This window comes from Coenobita brevimanus, chromosome 47 (assembly GCF_032717465.1).
Source record: "Coenobita brevimanus isolate Jiangsu-jjx chromosome 47, ASM3271746v2, whole genome shotgun sequence".
In the NCBI taxonomy this organism is placed as follows: domain Eukaryota; kingdom Metazoa; phylum Arthropoda; class Malacostraca; order Decapoda; family Coenobitidae; genus Coenobita; species Coenobita brevimanus.
The window spans coordinates 5,775,197-5,795,258 of NC_137000.1; the positions used below are offsets into that span (position 1 = coordinate 5,775,197).

At 42.2% G+C, this 20,062-nt stretch overlaps 1 protein-coding gene and 1 pseudogene across 1 annotated transcript in view; both read right to left on the reverse strand.

Moving 5' to 3' along the window:
* Positions 1 to 20,062, reverse strand: part of Hel89B (histone acetyltransferase 1) — a 161,048-nt gene that overhangs the window by 118,869 nt on the left and 22,117 nt on the right. The window contains exons 5-8 of the mRNA XM_080271725.1: positions 14,421 to 14,541; positions 6,197 to 6,360; positions 2,135 to 2,270; positions 1,311 to 1,496 (exon numbers count right to left, since the gene is read on the reverse strand). Coding sequence (XP_080127851.1) covers positions 1,311 to 1,496; positions 2,135 to 2,270; positions 6,197 to 6,360; positions 14,421 to 14,541 — 607 coding nt within the window. The remainder of the gene's footprint in view (positions 1 to 1,310; positions 1,497 to 2,134; positions 2,271 to 6,196; positions 6,361 to 14,420; positions 14,542 to 20,062) is intronic.
* Positions 17,040 to 17,159, reverse strand: LOC145399167 (5S ribosomal RNA; annotated as a pseudogene).

Genomic DNA, 20,062 nt, shown 5'->3' on the forward strand with positions numbered 1-20,062 from the left:
AAAAAAAGGAAAAGCATGAAGAAAATGACAAGGCAGAACCGCTATAAGAATTTAAGATCAAAGAAATGGCAAATGCTTTTGACTTCCTGGAGAAAGCAATGGCTACATTCGAAGACCAGGACCCAAATGATCAGCAATTTGTCAAAGTTTACAGGGCAGCTGATTTATCGTCGATATCTACGACGAAAACAAATATGCTGCCAAGCAGTCTTCAATTCTCCAGTTTTTCAAGAGAACTGAATACCTAGCCACAACCCCATCCCCAGTTTCATACCCGGACTCCCCTGAAGCAGTGCCTTCTGCAACACCACCTCAGCAATGTCAAGCTGATGTTGCCAAAAGGTATGTGTTACATTGGCTTTGGCATCTTCATTAATCAATTAGTTACTCAAACAGTGAAATAATTTTGTTTTCAGAAGAAAATAAATAAACAAATAAATAAATTAAAAAATAACCGTCAAACTTGATGTTACCAACGCCTACATTATTGTACCGGTAATGATGTTACTGTTGTTGTTGTTTTTTTTAAAGGTAATAATCTACAGTCAAGTTCACTGTATGATACAGTAACAAAATTGCTTGGGTACATCAGTGTTAAGGAATAAAGCGTGAGGTGGCTGTGTGCACATGTGTTGAAGACGATGAAAGAGCGAGGAAATGGCAACCTAACTAAGCTACCACCGCCGTTGCCACAATAACATCAACACGTGCCACTACCACCATGACCGTGATGCATGAGAGGCTCTTGAGGGATGAAGTGGTGGACCAGGAGTACAATACATTTTTTATTCAATAAAAATCAAAAGCTCAAAAGTGTGTGTTTCATATACATACCGGTTATCACAAGAGTATTATGTATACAGTACACGATGTATGGTTGAAAAATCCACAAACGCATTGGCGTAACCTGTGTTGATGTAAGGTAAAAATGTATGACGTACAGTCAGAAACTCAAGTCATGTACAAAATTGACTCGTGTCACGTCTCAGGAACGGAACTCCGACGCAAACCGGGACCTTACTGTATGCAAGTTACCTTTGACCTTGCCTGTGACTTTACTTCTGACTGATTATTCTCAAAATTCAAACACTTAATCCTTTTCTGACCTCCAACACTATGAAAAGGTTTGGTTTAAATTTAACAACATCTGAACCAACTTTGTCCCTGATCTATGATCCACGACTTTTTCAGCCAAAACTCAATCACTTGTTCCTCTGATGGTCCTCAATCATTATTCCATGTATGGTGCAATTCCAGTCAATAATTTTATTAAAATCTTGCTAACAGACACACAGACGGATATAAAAAACCTTTGTAGATATGAGGATAAGAATGGAGCAGTAGTGTTGTCCTGAGATCATCTCTTACAGCCAGAAGGTATTTGAGACCCAGCAATCCACCATGCCGAGCCTCCCACTCCCCTCTTGACAACATGGCTTCTAGCAGATCCATCACGCCATCCACACCATCCTCACTCATTAGGTGTACAATGCTCCCTGTAAATTGGAATTTAATTGCAAAATTGTACAGTAAATAGCTATATGCCACAATTAGTAAAGCATATAAATGAAAGTAAGTAGCCTTGTTTCAATGTACCATATTTTTAGCATGCACGCCCTGGACAAGATATATATCTAAACAAAATATGACATCATCATCATCGAATCCAGTGTTGCCCCATGAGGAGCGTAGGAGCCTGGGGCTAGGCAAGTTGGTCCTGACAGTACAACATAAGTGTGACCAGCCTCTTTCATCCTTGAGTGGTATTAAGTTGGCAATAAACCCCAACCACCCCTTGGCTATAAACCTTCACTGGCTAAATCCAACTGGAATGCCTTGATTACCCACCAAACCACCAAGTGCCATAATTTGGTTATATGGTTATCATCCAGCATAGTAAATGGTTTCCTGGTGTACAGGAAACCATTTGGATTGTCACTCAGTGTAGAGTTACCCGCAGACAGGAGGAGGAGGAAAGAATGAAGGAAAGAAAGACAGAAGATGAAGGAAGGAAGGAAGAAAAGAAAGGGCAGGCAACTGCGAGCAGCACTATATCGAGTTAAGTGGATGGTGAGCGCCCCCACGGACCACCATGGTATTAAATCAACAAAGTAAAACTGGTTGAATATCTGACCCAAGAGCTGTGCACAAGTTTCCCTGACCGGAGCAACTACTTGGTCCGACACAAAATCTCCAAAGCGATCAAGAGCTAACACACACATCACTCGCACTGCCAGGTCCTCCAGCCATGCCTGGTGACTACGCTCCATCTGAAAGTAAGCACAGTATATGATAATCACGACTTAAACATAACATACTTTTTTTTTTTTTTCCCATTAGCCCCTACATTTTACAAGGCTACTTAAAGCAATGTGACAAAGGTAACCACTTCAATACGATACTGTATCTTATTTTATTCTTCATCCATTCATCTGTCATCCAATCCTATGTTGCCCCATGAGGAGTGTAGAAGCCCAGGGCTAGGCAAGTTGGTCTGACATTTAAGATGAGAGTGACCAGCCACACTCATCCCTGAGTGGTATTACGTGAGCATTAAAGCGCAACCATCCCTTGGATATAAACATACATAGGCTCAATCCAACTGATGTGCCTTAATTACCCACTAAATCACAAGCTGTCATAATCTGGTTATATGGTTAGCATCCAGCACAGTAACTGGTTTCCTAGTATATGAGAAACTATTTGGCTTATCACTCAGTGCAGTCACCCATAGGCAGAAGGAAGAGGAAGGAATGAAGGAAAGAAACACAGAAGAGGAAGGAAGGGAGAGAGGAAAGGGCAGACACCCAAGCAGCACTACAGCATGTGAGTGGATGGAGAGTGCCCCCACCTACCAACAACTGCTATATCTAAAAGATTTTCCTCTTCACAAAAGTGTGTCCCATCAGTGACATGGTTAATGACTGTGTGTTTAAGCCTCCTGTTTGCAAACTCTCTCCTAAACTAATTAAAATCACTTGCAGATAACAAGAATAAAACAAAAAATATTTAATCATACTGTGTGAGTTAACCCATAGATTGCGCAATTACGGTACCTGTTTTTTATCCCACCCCGAGGTGCGCAAAAAAGTTTGCGTTGTGGTGTAATGAAAGAATTGAAAAAATTTTGTTTTGTTTTTGTTTATCATAAATTTCAAGATAAACATCCAGGCCATCATCTGGTGAAAAAAAAAACTCTCTCTCTTCATCCTTGCGAAGCACCATGCGTAAGTTTGCATAGGGGTGGAGTAATTTGCAGTGATGCACGGCCACTGGAATGTTAGCAAAGCCTGAGCTGTGGCTTGCAATCTATGTGTTAACAGAGAAACAGCAAAGTTAAACCGATGATGTCCTGTTTAAGTTTAACAAACATTATAGTCAATTAATTAACCAATATTTCATAACCTAAAATTGTCAAGGATAATACTGTATATATATACTTTATAAAATAATGAACTGTTACAGAAAAAGACAAAATTAATTAATAATTCTTCAGTTTACTGTGTATACACATATACACACATATATACACACACACACACACACACACACAAACATATATATATATATATATATATATATATATACACATAAATATATAATATATAGATGGATAGATAGATAGATAGATAGATAGATATAGATATACCCCGGTTTAACGATCTAATTGGTTACGTAAAACCGTATCGTTAGGCGGGGTATAGTATATCGGGGTACTTTTAACATGTATTTCAATGTGGACCATTTACTAGCCTTGGGTTTCCCCCTAACCCAAGTCCAAAACCCACCCAGATGAACCCAAAAACAGGTTTAATGGCAATCTAAATGGTCTAACAGCTGTCAAGGCAGTGAACCAAAGCCTAAAACCTGTACATAACTCACTAAAACCAACAAATCAAAACTGAATATCGTCAAATATAAGTCCAGAAAAAATCAAGCTTAGTAAGCTGTACCCCAAAATGACAATGTTCACCCCACCTATGGCTAAAACACATTAATCGAAGTCTAAAAACTGTTTATAAATCAACCTTAACACAATTATAGTAAAAAATATCATCAAAATCGGTAAGAAAAATAAAAAGCCCATTGTTAAACCGGCGTTTGGCCATCATTCGGGGGGGTATGGTGCAATTTCAACCCCCATCGTTAAGCCGGGGTATCGCATCTAGGAGTACTGAATATCGAGGTATTATTACATACATACATACACATACACACACATATATATATATATATATATATATATATATATATATATATATATGTGTGTATATATCTATCTATCTATCTATTGCCAGACGCCTCAATCCCGTTTGGGGTGGCCACAAACAAATCGCCTCCAAGTCGCCCTGTCCCCCGCCATTTCACTGCCCTGCTACCAACACACACCCCCCTCTCTCATATACCTCTCCACCCCATCCCTCCATCACAATACTGTCATGTAGTAACTTTTTCACTTCCCTGTTTCTTATCACTGCTTTCGAAGAACCAGCAACCTTTCTTCTCTGCTGTACCCTTTCAAGCACTTCACCCTCCAAACCTCCATCCTTACTCATCACACTACCCAAGTACTTAAAGGTACTTACATTTTCCAATTCCTCACCATCCAACCTCGCTGTACATTCACTGACTTCACCTCTCTCAAAGACCATCACTTTACTCTTCTCTACATTCACCTTTAGATTCCGTTTCTTACACACTCTTCCAAACTCATCCACCAAGCCTTGCAGCTCCCCTTCGTCTTCACTCAACGACACAGTATCATCTGCAAACAACAGTACAGGGAGTTTCCAAACACTATCCTCTCTCACCAGGGGCCACTCCAACATCCACTACCCTACCTTGTACCTCTTTTATTACACCATCCATGTACAGATTCAACAACCATGGAGACATGACACATCCCTGTTTCAAACCAACTTTCAAAGAGAAAAATTCACTTAGTTCACCATCCACACGCACTGCAGCCTTTGCACCATCGTACATACTCTTCACAGCATTCAACAACTTCCCATCTACTCCATATATTCTTAACACTTTCCACAATCCTTGTCTATCCACCCTGTCATATGCTTTCTCCAAATCCATGACAGCCGCATACAACTTCTTTCCCTTCTCTAGAAACTTTTCCACTAAAGATCTAAGAATGAATATCTGATCTACACAACCTCTTCCCTTCCTAAAGCCTCCCTGTTCTTCTCCAACTAATTTCTCTGTTCTTTCTCTAACTCCGTCAATAAGTATCCTACCATACACTTTTCCTATTATACTAAGAAGACCAATGCCCCTACGATTACCACACACTTCTTTTTCCCCCTTTTCCTTTGTACAAGGGAATAATTATACCTGACTTCCAATCCTCCGGGACTCTACCCTCCCAGGCCAATCTGCACATCTTCCACATCCATTCTACTACTATCTCTCCCCCATGCTTCAGCATTTCACCACATACTCCATCAATTCCTGGGGTTTTCCCCAATTTAACTTTCTTCATTGCTTCCACAACTTCCATCCTACTGATTTCTTCCTGTCTTCTCACCTCCCTCCTTCTCCCAGCCATTCCCCAGCCACTTATACTCGCATTACTTCCATCCTCTACGTTCAACAATTCCTTAAAGTGTTCTCTCCATCTGCTCACTTTTTCTCCCTTCTCCACTAGTAATCTACCATTTCTATCTTTCACTCCCCTCCTAACTTCACTTCCACCCTGTCTTACTCTTTTCACCTCTCTCCAGAACAATTTCTTACAGTCCCTCCAATTTACACTCAAATTCCTTCCAAATTCCTCATCCACTCTCTTCTTACTCTCTCTTACTAATCTTTTCACCTCTCTCTTTCTTTCTACATATAACTCTCTCTTCCGCCTCTCAACTTCTTCCACGCCCCTATTTCTCATCCATTCATTGTATGCTTTCTTCTTTTGTGCCACAGCCTGTTTCACCTCTTCAGTCCACCACGCTGTTCCTTGCACCCCCCTCCGTCTTCTCTTCCTTCCACACACCACATCACATGCTGCACATATATCTTCTGTAAATATGCTACACACACCTTCCACGTCTCCCATCTGCTCCAATTCATATTTGCTCAATCGTTCCTCCACTTCTCTCTTATACTCTGCCTTTTTCTCATCTTCTTGTAACCTTTCCACTCTCTACTAGATATGATTTTACTCATGCAAAATTGTGTTGTGTCTGACCTGGGCCCTTGTCTGATACGAAGTTTTGCCTCCGCCGTGTCCATGAACTCTGATGAGGTGTCTGAGAGCAGTAGCAACACCATGGCGTGTCTCCCATGCAGCACTGAACAACTCCATAGCCAGGCTCTCACAAAATACCTCCAAGGGCCACTCCACATTACTCTGTTCACAATAAACACATCAGAGATGGAAGTTAACTGTTGGCAATTCACCACTGTCAGATAAATGATGCCTGTGATAGGCTATGTTGTAGCATACAGTACCCTGTACTCAACTAAACAAGGAATAAATAGTATGAACAGTCATGAACACCAGTACCAGTTAGCTTAGGCCAACCACACTTTAGCATGTCAAATTTTTTGCACCACAATATGTAAAGCCAGTGGACAGTACAGTGGTTTAACCCTTATCCGCTGGGCATCAGTCAGGACCAACGCAAAATAGGTCAAGAGAGCCCGCTGGGTGTTGGTGGGAACCACAAACGTATTCCCGTCACAGTTTGAAGTGGCTGCCACTTGATCTCGTCACCAAAGGGTAGGGAGAGACTCCAGTTACCTCATGCAAGCGTATCTCAGTCTTCTCTATGACTTAGCCTGGTGCTGAACGATGTTTTCTGAAACTTCTCATCCGATTCCATTCCCCCCTCATGCAGACCCCTTGTCTCATCCACCCCTGCTAAGCCTCTTTCCTAGGATACTACAAAAGGGCTCAGTGATAGTGCCACAGGGCGTGCCTTGGACGCCAATGTTTCTTGTTTATCTGGTAATGGAGAAGTTATCATGTTGTGAGTGAAGCCAAAGTTGGCGCCGCACGCACACGCACGAAGACATCCTGCTTTGAGTGCCAAAAGTTACTCATCTTCACGTCCTTACTCATCGACACAACTATCTCCAGACCTGCGAATGATTTCATTCGCAAAAAGAAGAGTTGGTGAGGAATGTGGTGTATAATTTGTTTCCCTAACTACTATACTTTCCCAGATATGAAGGTTTGAAATAAGGCTATTTTGGGAAATAATGCCCTACTGAAGGGGCAGCCACACCAAAAGAAGCCAGCAAGCAGGGGTTAAACATGAAACATGGCTGGTGTTATGAAGACACTGGTAACAAGCACATTACTGAGTATGGACACTACAAATGGAATACAGTGTACATGGTGTGTTAGTGCAGAACTGACTGGGAATGAAATGAAGGGATGGGGTGGAAAAATATATGGAGGGGAGGTGCACTGGAGAGAGGGCAGCCAAACAGTGAAGGACAGGGTGGCAGGGAAGCAATTTGTTTGTGGTCACCCAATACAGGATAAGGTGTCTGGCTATAGTGTTAGTGCCTATATTAATATACGGGTATGAGCCACTGGTGTGGCATGTGTGAATAATCCTAAATCAGAGCAATGGAAAGGGAACTGTTAAGGAATGTACTGTATGTGGGATACATAGGGTGGACAGGATACAGTATAGTCCATAAGTGATTATGGGATACAGGGATTAAAGAAGCTTACTGTTAAAAGGACATGAGATGATAGGGTCATAAAGAATGAATGGCTATAGACTGAATGGTAGAAAAAGTTCATGTCAAGTGATTTTGAAGGTGGAAGGAGATGTGATAAGTCAAGAAGATAGATGGATGCTATGGACATGGGGGGGTTTCTTCTCTTTTCATTATCTCTTATAAATGATTTTATTCCCAATTAGGACAGGTAGCTCAGGCAGGGCTAAGTTGCACCTTAACCTGTGTATGATCCTACCTCCAATTATATTCATTTTATTTCATTTATAAAGGCTCCAACGTACATGTGTGCATAGGCCTTGATCACCTAATGGTGGCTCTCTACGCTGCTAAATCTCTGGCAGCCTCCTGATTCAGTCCCTTATCCCTGAGGTCATACTCTATGACCATATCTCAGGTATTTCCTCTCGTAACCCTATCCCCAACATTCACACTTCTCACTTTGAATGTCTCACTGATTTGTCTCATTAACAGTAATTATCATTTCACTAATCAAACTTAATTAACTTATTCTACAAAATGTAGGAAATGAACAGTATAAGGGAATATTCGCAATTTTATTGGGGTAATTATAACACAACTTGTTTACAAGATGCAAAAGGTAGTAGGATTCTCATTCATCGATCTTTCACACCACAAAATAAAATGCCTGTGAGAGAAAAGACTACGGAATTTCCAGTGACCACCTACCACTTAATACACCCTCATTATTATCACAGCACAACACTAGTAGGTCTAATACCTTGGCACTAACATTCACCACATGACACCTATCAGCACTGAGAAGGGCACATACAACCAGCCTGGTATCACTCTTGGGATGACCAGACTGTCTCAATGAGGGAGTACTGATGAGAAAAATTATATAGCCTTTCACTGGTCAGGAAAATTTTGACAGTGTGTTGGTGACATGGCTTTGATGTGTACACAGGATAGGAGTGACACCACAAATGCATTACCAATAGGCTAACCCCTCTTAACCTTTCACTTGCCGCTGGTGTCAAGCAATGCCCTCCAGTGCCAAATGTCGAATTACTGCAATTTATAAAAAAATGCAACAATTATGGGGAGGGAAAGAAGATCGCTGGTACATTTACACAACCCTACTCTACCATCCCAAGCATCATCACTATCCCTAAACCCAACAAAGACCCCATGTTACCTTCCTCACACCACCCCATCACATTCCTCTGCACCCCTTCCAAAGTCACTGAACAACTGGTACTACAACTAGTTACACCTCACCCCCCCCTAGCCCCATCACAACACTCCACAAACACTCTTCTTACAGACCTTACACAGAGAGTTTTTGATAGCAGGAATTCAGCTAGGCCACCACACAGAACACTCCTAGTCACACTAGACATAACAAAGCTTTTGATGTCATCCCCCGCCACAACCTCACAAACAAAATATTCAACACAAACATGCACAATAACACAAAAAGATGGCTGACAAACTACTTAGCAGGCAGATGTGCACATGTAACATTTGCCGGTCAGTCATCGAACATCAGAAACTTCACAAATGGCGTCCCCCAAGGATCTGTTTTGTCCCCTACACTCTTTAACTTCTACATGCATGACATACCCACAACTAACACACCATAGATACACATAGCTTCCAATGCAGATGACATAACACTTACATGTACACACCAAAATGCAAACACAGCTGCACACATCCTCCAACCTTACCTCAACACACTACACGAATGGTTCACCATAAACAGGCTCAAAATAGCCCCAGCCAAATCTACAGTGACCTTTCTCACAAACTGGACAGCAGAACATAGTCACATTCCACACCTCACCATAAACAACACTCCCCTACCACACACACACACACACACACACACACACACAAAATCCTTGGTGTGATATACAATACATTAATGTCATTTAAACAATACATCACAAACATTAAAAATAAAACAACACCAAGACTCAATGCCTTGAGGTCACTTGCTCATACAACAATTGGACATAAAGAAACCACCACCACAGTATATAGACAATATATACATTCAGTGATGAATTATGCAAGCCCTGCTTGGGCTCCTAACCTCACTAAAACACACTACAACACTCTACAGACCATACAGAACAAGGCCCTAAAAATAATCACAGACTGCACAGCTACTACACCCACAGACCACCTACATCAAGAAACCAAAGTCCTCAAAGTCAAGGATCATCTAGACATGAGAGCCACCCAAATTCTCGCTGCAGCCTCCACAACCCCACAACATCCACTACACTACATGGCAGCACATCCACACACACACACACCAAGGAACATCAAAACAATGCCCAGCACACGATATCATACACAAATACAGTACTGTCAACTCTCCTCCCTTGCCCATCTATGACCTGCTTCCAGAAGCATATCCGTACTCAAATCACTCGCTGCTCCATTCAGTCACTTAAAGACAACACACACCTACATGCACGGCCTCCTGACATCCACCCTTCTGAATTCTATCTCCCTCATGAAGACAGGGTTCACCTGGCCAGGCTGAGATGTGGGCATCAGCCAGCCCTCTTAGGTTACCAGACGAGGCTGGATGACTCCGTCACTGATGGCTGTCCAGGATGTAACACAGCACCCCATACGATTAAGCACATTATGGAAGACTGCATTGCACACAATCACCTACACCAACAACACAACACACTCTTTGAAAGCTCTGTGGGAAAGCCCAGTCTCAGCCATGGCCTTCCTTAGGGACTCGCGGCTGTTCGGCCAGACTTCCTAGGGAACAACTGTTACTACTACTACCATCCCAGGCACTCAGGCAGTCAGTTCATCTCAGATGTTATTGCCTATAACTTTACATGTTAACCCTTAAAGTACTAACAGGACTGACATCCGTTTTCAGGATTATGCAGGATACCAAATGCGATCGATAGAGGAGCCTTTGAAAAAACTGCACACGCTAGGCTTTGGCCCGATTGTGACGTATATTGATGCAAACCAATGAGAACTAAGTCCTGAGTGGGAAGGGGGAAGGATCCGGGCCCCTACCCATAGTGGGGGAGGGGTGACTCCTCCACCACCCTCTCTCCACCTTCCTCAACCCCAATACCTTTGTTCCCTCTCCCCCTCTCTCGCCTCTGAGTGCCTCCCGCTCCCTCTCTCCCTTCCTCTCCTCCACCATCCTCCATCATGCCACTGTGGTTGCCCCCCCTTTCCCCCCCTCCCTGTCTCCCTGGGGAGGGTTATATCCCCCACTACCCACCCTCCACACCCCTGTACTCCTTCTTGACCAGTCCTCTTTGCCTTGTGGTGTCAGTCTCCCACCTCTATGCCCCCATACCACCCCTCCAAGCCTCTCCCCCCCCCTCTCCCTGTAGTATGCTGTCCACTTACAACTCTCCCCCCCCACCCCCCCACCATGAGTGTTATATGTCATTGTTACTATTCATGTCACGTGTTTTCATTCAATACAAGATTACTGTTTGTGTAATTGTATACACTGATGCATTAAACATAGAATGTATGTTTTTTCATTTTTTTTTGTGAATCTCCATGTATACAGTATACTGTAATGTTTCCTGTAAATGCTAGTAATGTTTGTTTTTTATAATAATAAATTGTCCTCTCCATCCTTCTTTCCTTCCATTCACTTCTGTCTTTCTTTCCTTCATTCTTTCCTTGTCTTTCTGCCTACGGGTGACTTTACACTATCTCTTCCGTCTTTCTTTCCTTCATTCTTTCCTCTTCCTTCAGCCTGTGGGTGACTCTACACTAAGTGACATGCCAAATGGTTTCCTGTACACCAGAAAACCGTTTACTACACTGGGTGGTAACCATATAACCAAATTTTGGCACCTGGTGGTTTAGTGGGTAATTATTGCGCTCCAATCGGATTGAGCTGGTGAAGGTTTATATCCAAGGGATCGTTGGGGTTGATTGCTCATGTAATGCCTCTCAGGAATGAATGAGGCTGGTTACTCTCATCTTAAATATCAGGACCAACTGCCTAGCCCTGGGCTCCTACGCTCCTCACGGGGCAATGTAGGATTGGATGATGGATGGATGGATGGTATTTGTGTGTTTGTCTTTCTCTTACACCATTTACACCATTATCATTATTTTGCATGCTTTAGCTTTTTTTTTTTTTTTCCCCCTTGATATTCTTACGGCTACTTGATTTGACAGTTCTGAGGGAAGGGGATGGAGGGGAAGGGGTGAGGGAAGAGGGGAGAATGATGAGGGGGAGTGGGTGCTAGAGTGTGTAACACCAAGAAAAAGATTTTGCATGCTTTTGCTCAATTTTTTTTTTTTTTTAAATTTTGACAGCTACACAGCCATGAGGGAAGGGGATGAGGGGAGGGAAGGAGGGGAGGGAAGGTGGGGAGGGGAGAAGTGTTGGAGGAGAAGGGCATTGGGAGTGAGTGAGGAACACCAACATAATTATTGTGCATGCTATTGTTTAAGGGAAAAAAAAAAAAAAATGAGCTGGAAAATTCTTAAGGGGGGGTAGGGGGTAGGGGGGGAGGGAAGGAAGAGAGGGGGGTGATGGGAGTGGGTGAAGAAGGTCGTGGGACGGGAGGAATGAGGGAGGGATGGGGTGGGAGTGCACAGAAAACTGGAATCACCCCAGCTGGAAGGGTAACTTTTTTAAACTCTGACAGGCTCTGATTCATGGCACAAGGTGTGTAAATTCAGGCTCTAAACCTTGGGCATAAAACTTTTTACTTCCGTAGGAGTCAAAAAATTGGCTCCATATACAGATTTTCATGGCAGTATGGTTGATCGAATTGCGTATCCTAGGGGTTAATGGCACATCCAGTAATTTTATGAATTTTTTTTGCGAATCATAGTTAATCACGGGACAAATTTAGGAAGCTAAAAAACACATTGCCAGGTGCAGCAGATGATTCTCATCACATCTTTATAAAAAAGAAATCAACTGCCGAAATCTGAAAAAAATGGTCCAGGGGCCAGCCTGGGGAGTCACTGGTGGGTCAAAGATATTCTACCAATAGACTCACCCCTCTGTGAAATAAAGACCTTGCTGAGGAGAAGGTATTTGAAGAAGGTAGAGGGAGAGGGAGAATAACAAAGAGAACTAGGGGAAGTATAGGCCCCTGGGCTCTTGAAGCAAACATGCATTGCACTCTGTTTGACAGACTGCAACTGACCTTTGATGTCCTCCTCTGGCTATGTGGGTGAGTGGACATGGGTTTGTGTGGGGGGTGGGGGGGGGAGGAATTTGTCAGTCTATAGCCTTGTAGTCCAGACAATTGATAAGGCCAAAAACTATGCAATAAAATGAGACAAGGATGGTAAAGATTCTATGGATATGACATCAGATCAAAAATGGAAGGATGCATGACATAAAAATAAATATTCCAGATGATATGGGTAAGCCAGCAATTTCAAAATATTATCTATCTATCTGTCTATATACCTAGGCTGCTTCCCCCAAGGAAAGGGAGGTAGTCGAGACAGGATGACACACTCCCAATTCACTCATCCATTCAAACACACTCATTTGCATCTCAGCCCCAAAGGGGAGAAGGGACAGATCCTCACCACACCACACCGGACGAGGGTCAACTGCGCAGTGCAATCAGTGACATCCGCAGCAGGGCCCGACAGCAGAGCTGGTTTACCCGTCACATCATAATAGACCCATCTCCTTACCCGCACCTGACCTGATCAGCTGATCGGACCAAATGCGGAAGAATATCCCCTCAGGGCTGCGTCATCATTTATTCATTCACAATTTCTCTCCATTTATTTCTGTCACTCACAGCCACTCTTCCTTGCTCAACAGACATCCCTCTCGCATCCAACGCTCCCTTCACACTGTCCATCCATCATATTCATGGTCTCCCTCTCAGCCTTACACCTCTCACATCAGATCTAGTTATATTTTTCACCAATCACTCATTATCCATTCTCTCCACAAGCCCAAACCATCGCAACACCCTCTGCTCAACTCGATCAGCCATCTCCCAAACAACTCCAGTTCTCCTTCGCACTTCATCATTTCTCACTCAATCCATACATCTCCCGAACAACTCCAGTTCTCCTTTGCACTTCATCATTTCTCACTCGATCCATACGCGTCACTCCACACATACTCCTCAGACACCTCATCTCCATTACATTCAAACTTTTCCTATCTGCTACATCCATATTCCATGTTCCAACCCCATATAACGCAGTCAGTACCACAACACCCTCATGCAGCCTTCTCTTTATAGCTGATTAAATGGCTACCACATAGGTGCATGAAGACCATCTAATCAGAAAAAATGTGCAGAGACATTTTCCTTGTGAGACTAAGCCAGAATATTAAGGGCTTGAAAAATATGTAAATGACAATGTGCCCTACTTTACTTAGCATGCTGTTTGATAGTTCTATTTTTTGCACTTTTTTTTTCTTTCTTTCTTACTTTCTTTTTTTTTAATACTTCTTCATCTCAATTTCAGGAGAGAAAGTGGATAACTTGGGTACTCATGAGTCTTATGTACCTAAGTTTAGATTGCTGTTGCTGTTATGGACATATGCTCATCTGGACATGAATTCAGTGGGCTACAAGCTCACTCAACTATCCTCCTTTCAAGGATAGGGAGGGGTTAAGAAATGCTTGTAATATCCAGCAGTGGAGCCATCAGTTTATATTGGTGCTGCCACAGAGATACATTCCTCTCCACACCAACCAAGTGTATGTCGAGTATGAAACCAACCTGATCTTGGAGATGTAGCACAGGCTGTCCTTCATCCACCACCATACGGTCCTCCTCATCACTCGCGCCATCATCACAAACAACGCTGCATACTCGAGCTCGCTTACGTTCAGGACCATCATCAACCTAAACCCACATAAAATATTAATTATTTCATTATCACAGCAGACACTCAGTATGGTATGAAAAAATTAACAGGTTCCATGATTATTAATTCTGATACTCCTCAATTTACTGCAATGTTAACCCGTGGATTGCGAGCCACAGCTCAGGCTGGGTAGCATCACGTTGCAAGCCACAGCTCAGGTTGTGCTGGCTGTGCATCACCGTAAACAACTCAACCCCTATGCAACCTTACGCATGGTGTTATGCAAAGACAGAGAGAGAGGGATTTTTTTCTTTTCACCACATGATGCCCTGGATGTTTATCTTCTTGTTTATAATAAACAAACAAAAAAATCTTCATTTTTTCACTACTCACGTACATAAACTTATGCATGGCCCTACTCAAAGACGGAGAGTGGGAGATTTTTTCTTTTCACCAGATGATGCCCTGGATGTTTATCTTCAAGTTTATAATAAAAACTAAAAAACTTTTTTCCTTCTTTTCTGTGCACCACAGGGTGGGATAAAAAAAGGTAATTGTGCAAGCCACAGGTTAAAGAAACTTGTTATACATGAGAATAACTGGAAATTCTAACCTTTCAATTATCTTATCTCTCTGTTCCTTAATGGGAGACTTTCTAAATGTTGTCTGCTACCTAGCTGGCAAGCCTAAGTCATTCCTATGCCCAAAACTGTAATGTAACTACTATGATTATTATATCTGTTTAAACTTAAGAGATCTGGTAAGAAACCACTTGTCACTAAAATACTCAATATAAAATACCAAAAAAAGGAATAAATGCTCATGACAGGCTATTTTGCATCTGCATAAATTCGACTTCCATCTGGCAATCCCTTAAAGTAAAAAAAATTAGTTTGTTACTGTATACAACACTACTAATTAGTTAAGTGGAACTGGCCAACATATATACTGGTACCTGTACACTCATATCATATTTCTAATTAAGAGTGGTGCTTTACTAAAGCTTGTCATTGCCCTAGTTGTCTGAAATTCAATATTTACCAAACACCACCACTTGAAATTTCTTTCCAGAATTCAGACCAGTTCGCAACAAAGTAAAAGACATACCTCGGTTTTCACCAGCTGTCACTGGAAGTGGACCTAGGGTCATTGCTAAGGAGTGACTAATTTCTCAACATTTTATCATCCCTACCCTATGCAGAACTGCAGTGATTAAGGTTCTGAGGCCCAATATTTGTCTGATTCTTACTGTGTACCTTGACTTGTATGAGAAAAAGAAAAAAAAAAACACAAGTTAGCCTAAAGTGCGAGTGGCTTACTGAGCTTGACTGAGTTAAACCCTTTACTCTGATGACATAATATTTTATTTGTGGTGGCAATCACTATCCACTCACATGATGTAGTGCTGCCTGCTTCTTCCTTCATCTTGATCATTCATTTTCTGTGTCTGCCCTCTTCTTCCCATTTCTCTTATCTTTCCTGTCACTTTTTATTACTCTTCCTTCCTTTTCAGGTGGCTTTACATTGAGTGACAAGCCAAATGGTTTCCTGTAAACTATTCAAAACCAACTCATACACATTCCCCATTTGTCAACAAGTGGGTTGGCAGAGGGTTAGTGCCCCTTCCTGTAAAACAACTAACTTGACAAACAGCCACCCCTTTAGGGATTATTGTGCCTGGCTATAGATAGACAGATCATTTTTTGTATCCCGATGATATTGTTCAACTCTAGGGAGCCTCTAAACTGCATAATGCCTTCATTAACCCCCTTCGCTATGAGTTCTAAATAGGGTAAAATCATTTGATAACAGTACAATAAATCATCATCATCCAATCCTACGTTGCCCCATGAGGAGCGTAGGAGCCTGAAAGTGCTAAGCTATGACATCATTCTCATTCAGATGCACAAACTGGGTTCTCCCTGATCTTCATTTGTTACATTCAGTGCAGTTTGTTTTTCCATCCCTTGTATAAAATGAAGGAAGGAAATGAAGGGATCGTAAAATTCTAAATTGCACTGAAGACTTGGTACTTCATCCTATCCTGTATTACACCTTACCGTAACATCCTCTTGAACATTAGTTGGTGAAAAACTGTCAATATTAAAACAATATACATAGACTTTGTACCTTCAATTCTCAAGATCTTATTTTTCTAAACCTTTAGGCTGCAACTTTTAGTTTACATGTCTATTTAATGCGAGGTATTATTCTATTAAAACCCAGCTGAGTCACGTAATTTTGCCATAAATGCAATTCAAAGGGTGATGGCAAGGTTGTATCAGTAACAATGAAGGCCTTCAGGTACAGTTTTTATTCTCTCTCTCTCATCCCCTCTCTCTCAAGCACACCAGCCATGTTACAGTACAAGTCATTAATATTATTCCCCAAGTACATCAACTGATGGAAGAAAGATATTCATTCATTCATTCATTGCCAGACGCCATGTATCCCAGACAGGGTGGCCAAGGGCTTAGAGTTAATTGTTTTACAGGGAGGGGCACTAATCCTCCACCAACCCCACTTTGACGTAGGGATGCCAACAGCATCTGGTGTTCCCAGGCGGTCACCCATCCAAGTACTAACCAGACCCAACGTTGCTTAACTTCGCTGATCGAACGGGAAGCGGTGTACTCAACGTGGTATGCTTTCAAAATATCATAACAGATATTAACCCGTGGACTGCGCAACTACCTTTTTCTATCCCATCCCCTGGTGAGCAGAAAACGAAGGACATTTTTTTTGTTTTTCTTTATCATAAACTTGAAGTGGGGCGCTCACCATCCACTCACTCGATGTAGTGCTGCTCTCGGGTGTCTGCCCTGTCATCTCTTCCATCCTTCTTTCCTTCCATTCTCTTCTGTCTTTCTTTCCTTCGGTCTTTCCTCGTCCTTCTGCCTACGGGTGACTTTACGCTCCCTCTTCTATCTTTCTTTCCTTCATTCTTTCCTCTTCCTTCTGCCTGTGGGTGGCTCTACACTGAGTGACAAGCCAAATGGTTTCCTGTACACCAGGAAACCATTTACTACGCTGGGTGGTAACCATATAACCAAATTTTGGCGCCTGGTGGTTTAGTGAGTAATTATTGCGCTCCAATCGGATTGAGCCAGTGAAGGTTTATATCCAAGGGGTGGTTGGGGTTTATTGCTCACGTAATGCCATTCAGGGATGAGTGAGGCTGGTCACTCTCATCTTAAATGTCAGGACCAACTGCCTAGCCCCAGGCTCCTAAGCTCTTCATGGTGCAACATAGGATTGGATGATGGATGGATGGATGAATAAACTTGAAGATAAACATCCAGGGCATTATCTGGGGAAAAGAAACAAAAATCTCTCTCTCTCTCTCCATCTTCGTGTTGGGTCATGTGTAAATTTTTGTACGGGAGTAGTTTAAAAAAAAATAAAAAATAAAAAAATTGTTTTTGTTTATTATAAACTTGAAGATAAACATCAAGGACATCATCTGATGAAAGAAAAAAAAAATCTCTCTCTCTCTCCGTTTTTGTGTAGCTCCATGCATAAGTCTGCATAGGGGTTGAGTTGTTTACAGTGATGAACAGCCTGAGCTGTGGTTCAAAATGCAACGCTACCCAGCCTGAGCTGTGGCTCGCAAAAAAAAAAAAAAAAAAAAGAGGAATGGTGGCTACTCTGTATTTGCCCTTGTTACTAAGGACATAGATAATAATGAAGGCTGATAAGCAATTCTTGAGTTAATCTGGCAGCCTCCGACTTTGAGTTATTACATTTAACTCCTTCGATATGGTTTATATTCTTCTCAAATACTGTGCAATACAGTAATCCTTCCACTATCCAATGTAACAGAGCCACAGGCATGTCTGGAAAGTAGGCCCCTGCCTCCTGGACTGGTACTTATGGACCCTAACCCAGCCTAACTCAGAAAACCACCTACATAACTCTCTACCGGACATTCATGGCACCTACTTAAGACCCTATTCACACAAATAAGGGACAGAAAGTATGAAATAAATGAAGAGGAACCAGAGAATGAGGAATTAGAAGTGAATATGGAAATTATTCAGTAGTGTATAGGGTACTTACAACACGCCCGTGGCCGTTTGTTACGAAGGTTAACCTGCCTCCTCTAAGGCTCTGGCAGTGGTAAAAATGCTCTTGAAGCACATTTAATATTTCAGTGTTGTGCTGCACTTAATTGTTTGCACTATGAGTTATAATTGTTTAACAGTGCACATACTGTTCTTGATTGCACCACATCAGTTTCAACCACCAGTTTACACTCTGTACTTAATCTTTGCACTCTGAATTCTAATTTCAGAACACTGCACAACACTGTAAATTCCCATGTGGTCTAGTGGCGAGGTACCGTATTGTAGTTTATTCACAAAAACGAGCATGTGTGAAACCACTGAATGAGCATCTAGTCAGGATGGTAGTTAGGTGGTAACTGGGGATGCCTGGAGGGATGGGGGAAGCAAGCAGTGAAGGTAAACACAGTTGGTCAGCGCTGCGGGCCAATTTCAAAATACGGTTGAAAAAAGTGTTGTTTTTTTTCTTTATTCATTTTCTTTGTTTTTTGGCCATTTCTGGGTTCCAAAGGCCCGGGCCCAAAATGTCCAGTAAGTGGGGAGTCCAGATAGTGCAGAGATTACTGTATTAGCTAAAGACAGACAAAGCAAGCTCAGCTCTGGTACTGATGGGGTACCATTAGTGTGTTCTGGCAAACATGTGGGGGTCTTTTCTTACATTCAGGAATGCCCCATTAATGTGCATGCCAGAGTATCTTTACAATTTGTTACAAGACTTTAATTTGCAAAATATTAAATTTTGGATATTACAAGAACTGTCTACGAAGATTAAGTTACTTATGAATTATAATCAATTTTTAATATACAGTATGTGACCAGTTAGAATTTCAAATAAAAGTAATTCTGTATGAAGCTGCTGTGGGGTGTTTTCCCTTTCCTCTCCTCCATCCTTCTTTCCTCCCATCCTCGTCTGTCTTTCTTTCCTTCATTCTTTCTTTGTCCTTCTGCCTACAAGTGACTTTACACTCCCTCTTCTGTCTTTCTTTCCTTTATTCTTTCCTCTTCCTTCTGCCTGTGGGTGACTCTACACTGAGTGACATGCCAAATGGTTTCCTGTACACCAAGATACCACTTACTACGCTGGGTGGTAACCATACAGTAGGCTCTCACAGTGCGCGAGAGATTGGGCGGTCCACGACCTCGCACACCGAGAATACATAATCTTATGGGAAAAGCTTCATATGGGCGGTACCCCCTCATACCTGGACATTTTTTGGCCCTTAGAGACATAATAAAGGTCAAATTTTTCAGACACTGTACTACAGATATAGCTACAATAACAAAAATATGGGTAGTCACCTTAACAACAGTAGGCAACAGCCCTGATGGACTTAAATAACAGGGGTTCCGAGGCACGGCAATACTTACAGTGCCGCACCCCCTGCCGCTCCAACACTTCCCTCCACAGACTCCTCTTGAGCACCTTCCCCAGGAGCCTCACAGTCACTCACTTCGGTCATAAACCCCTCGAAGTCCAATGCTGACACTTCTGACA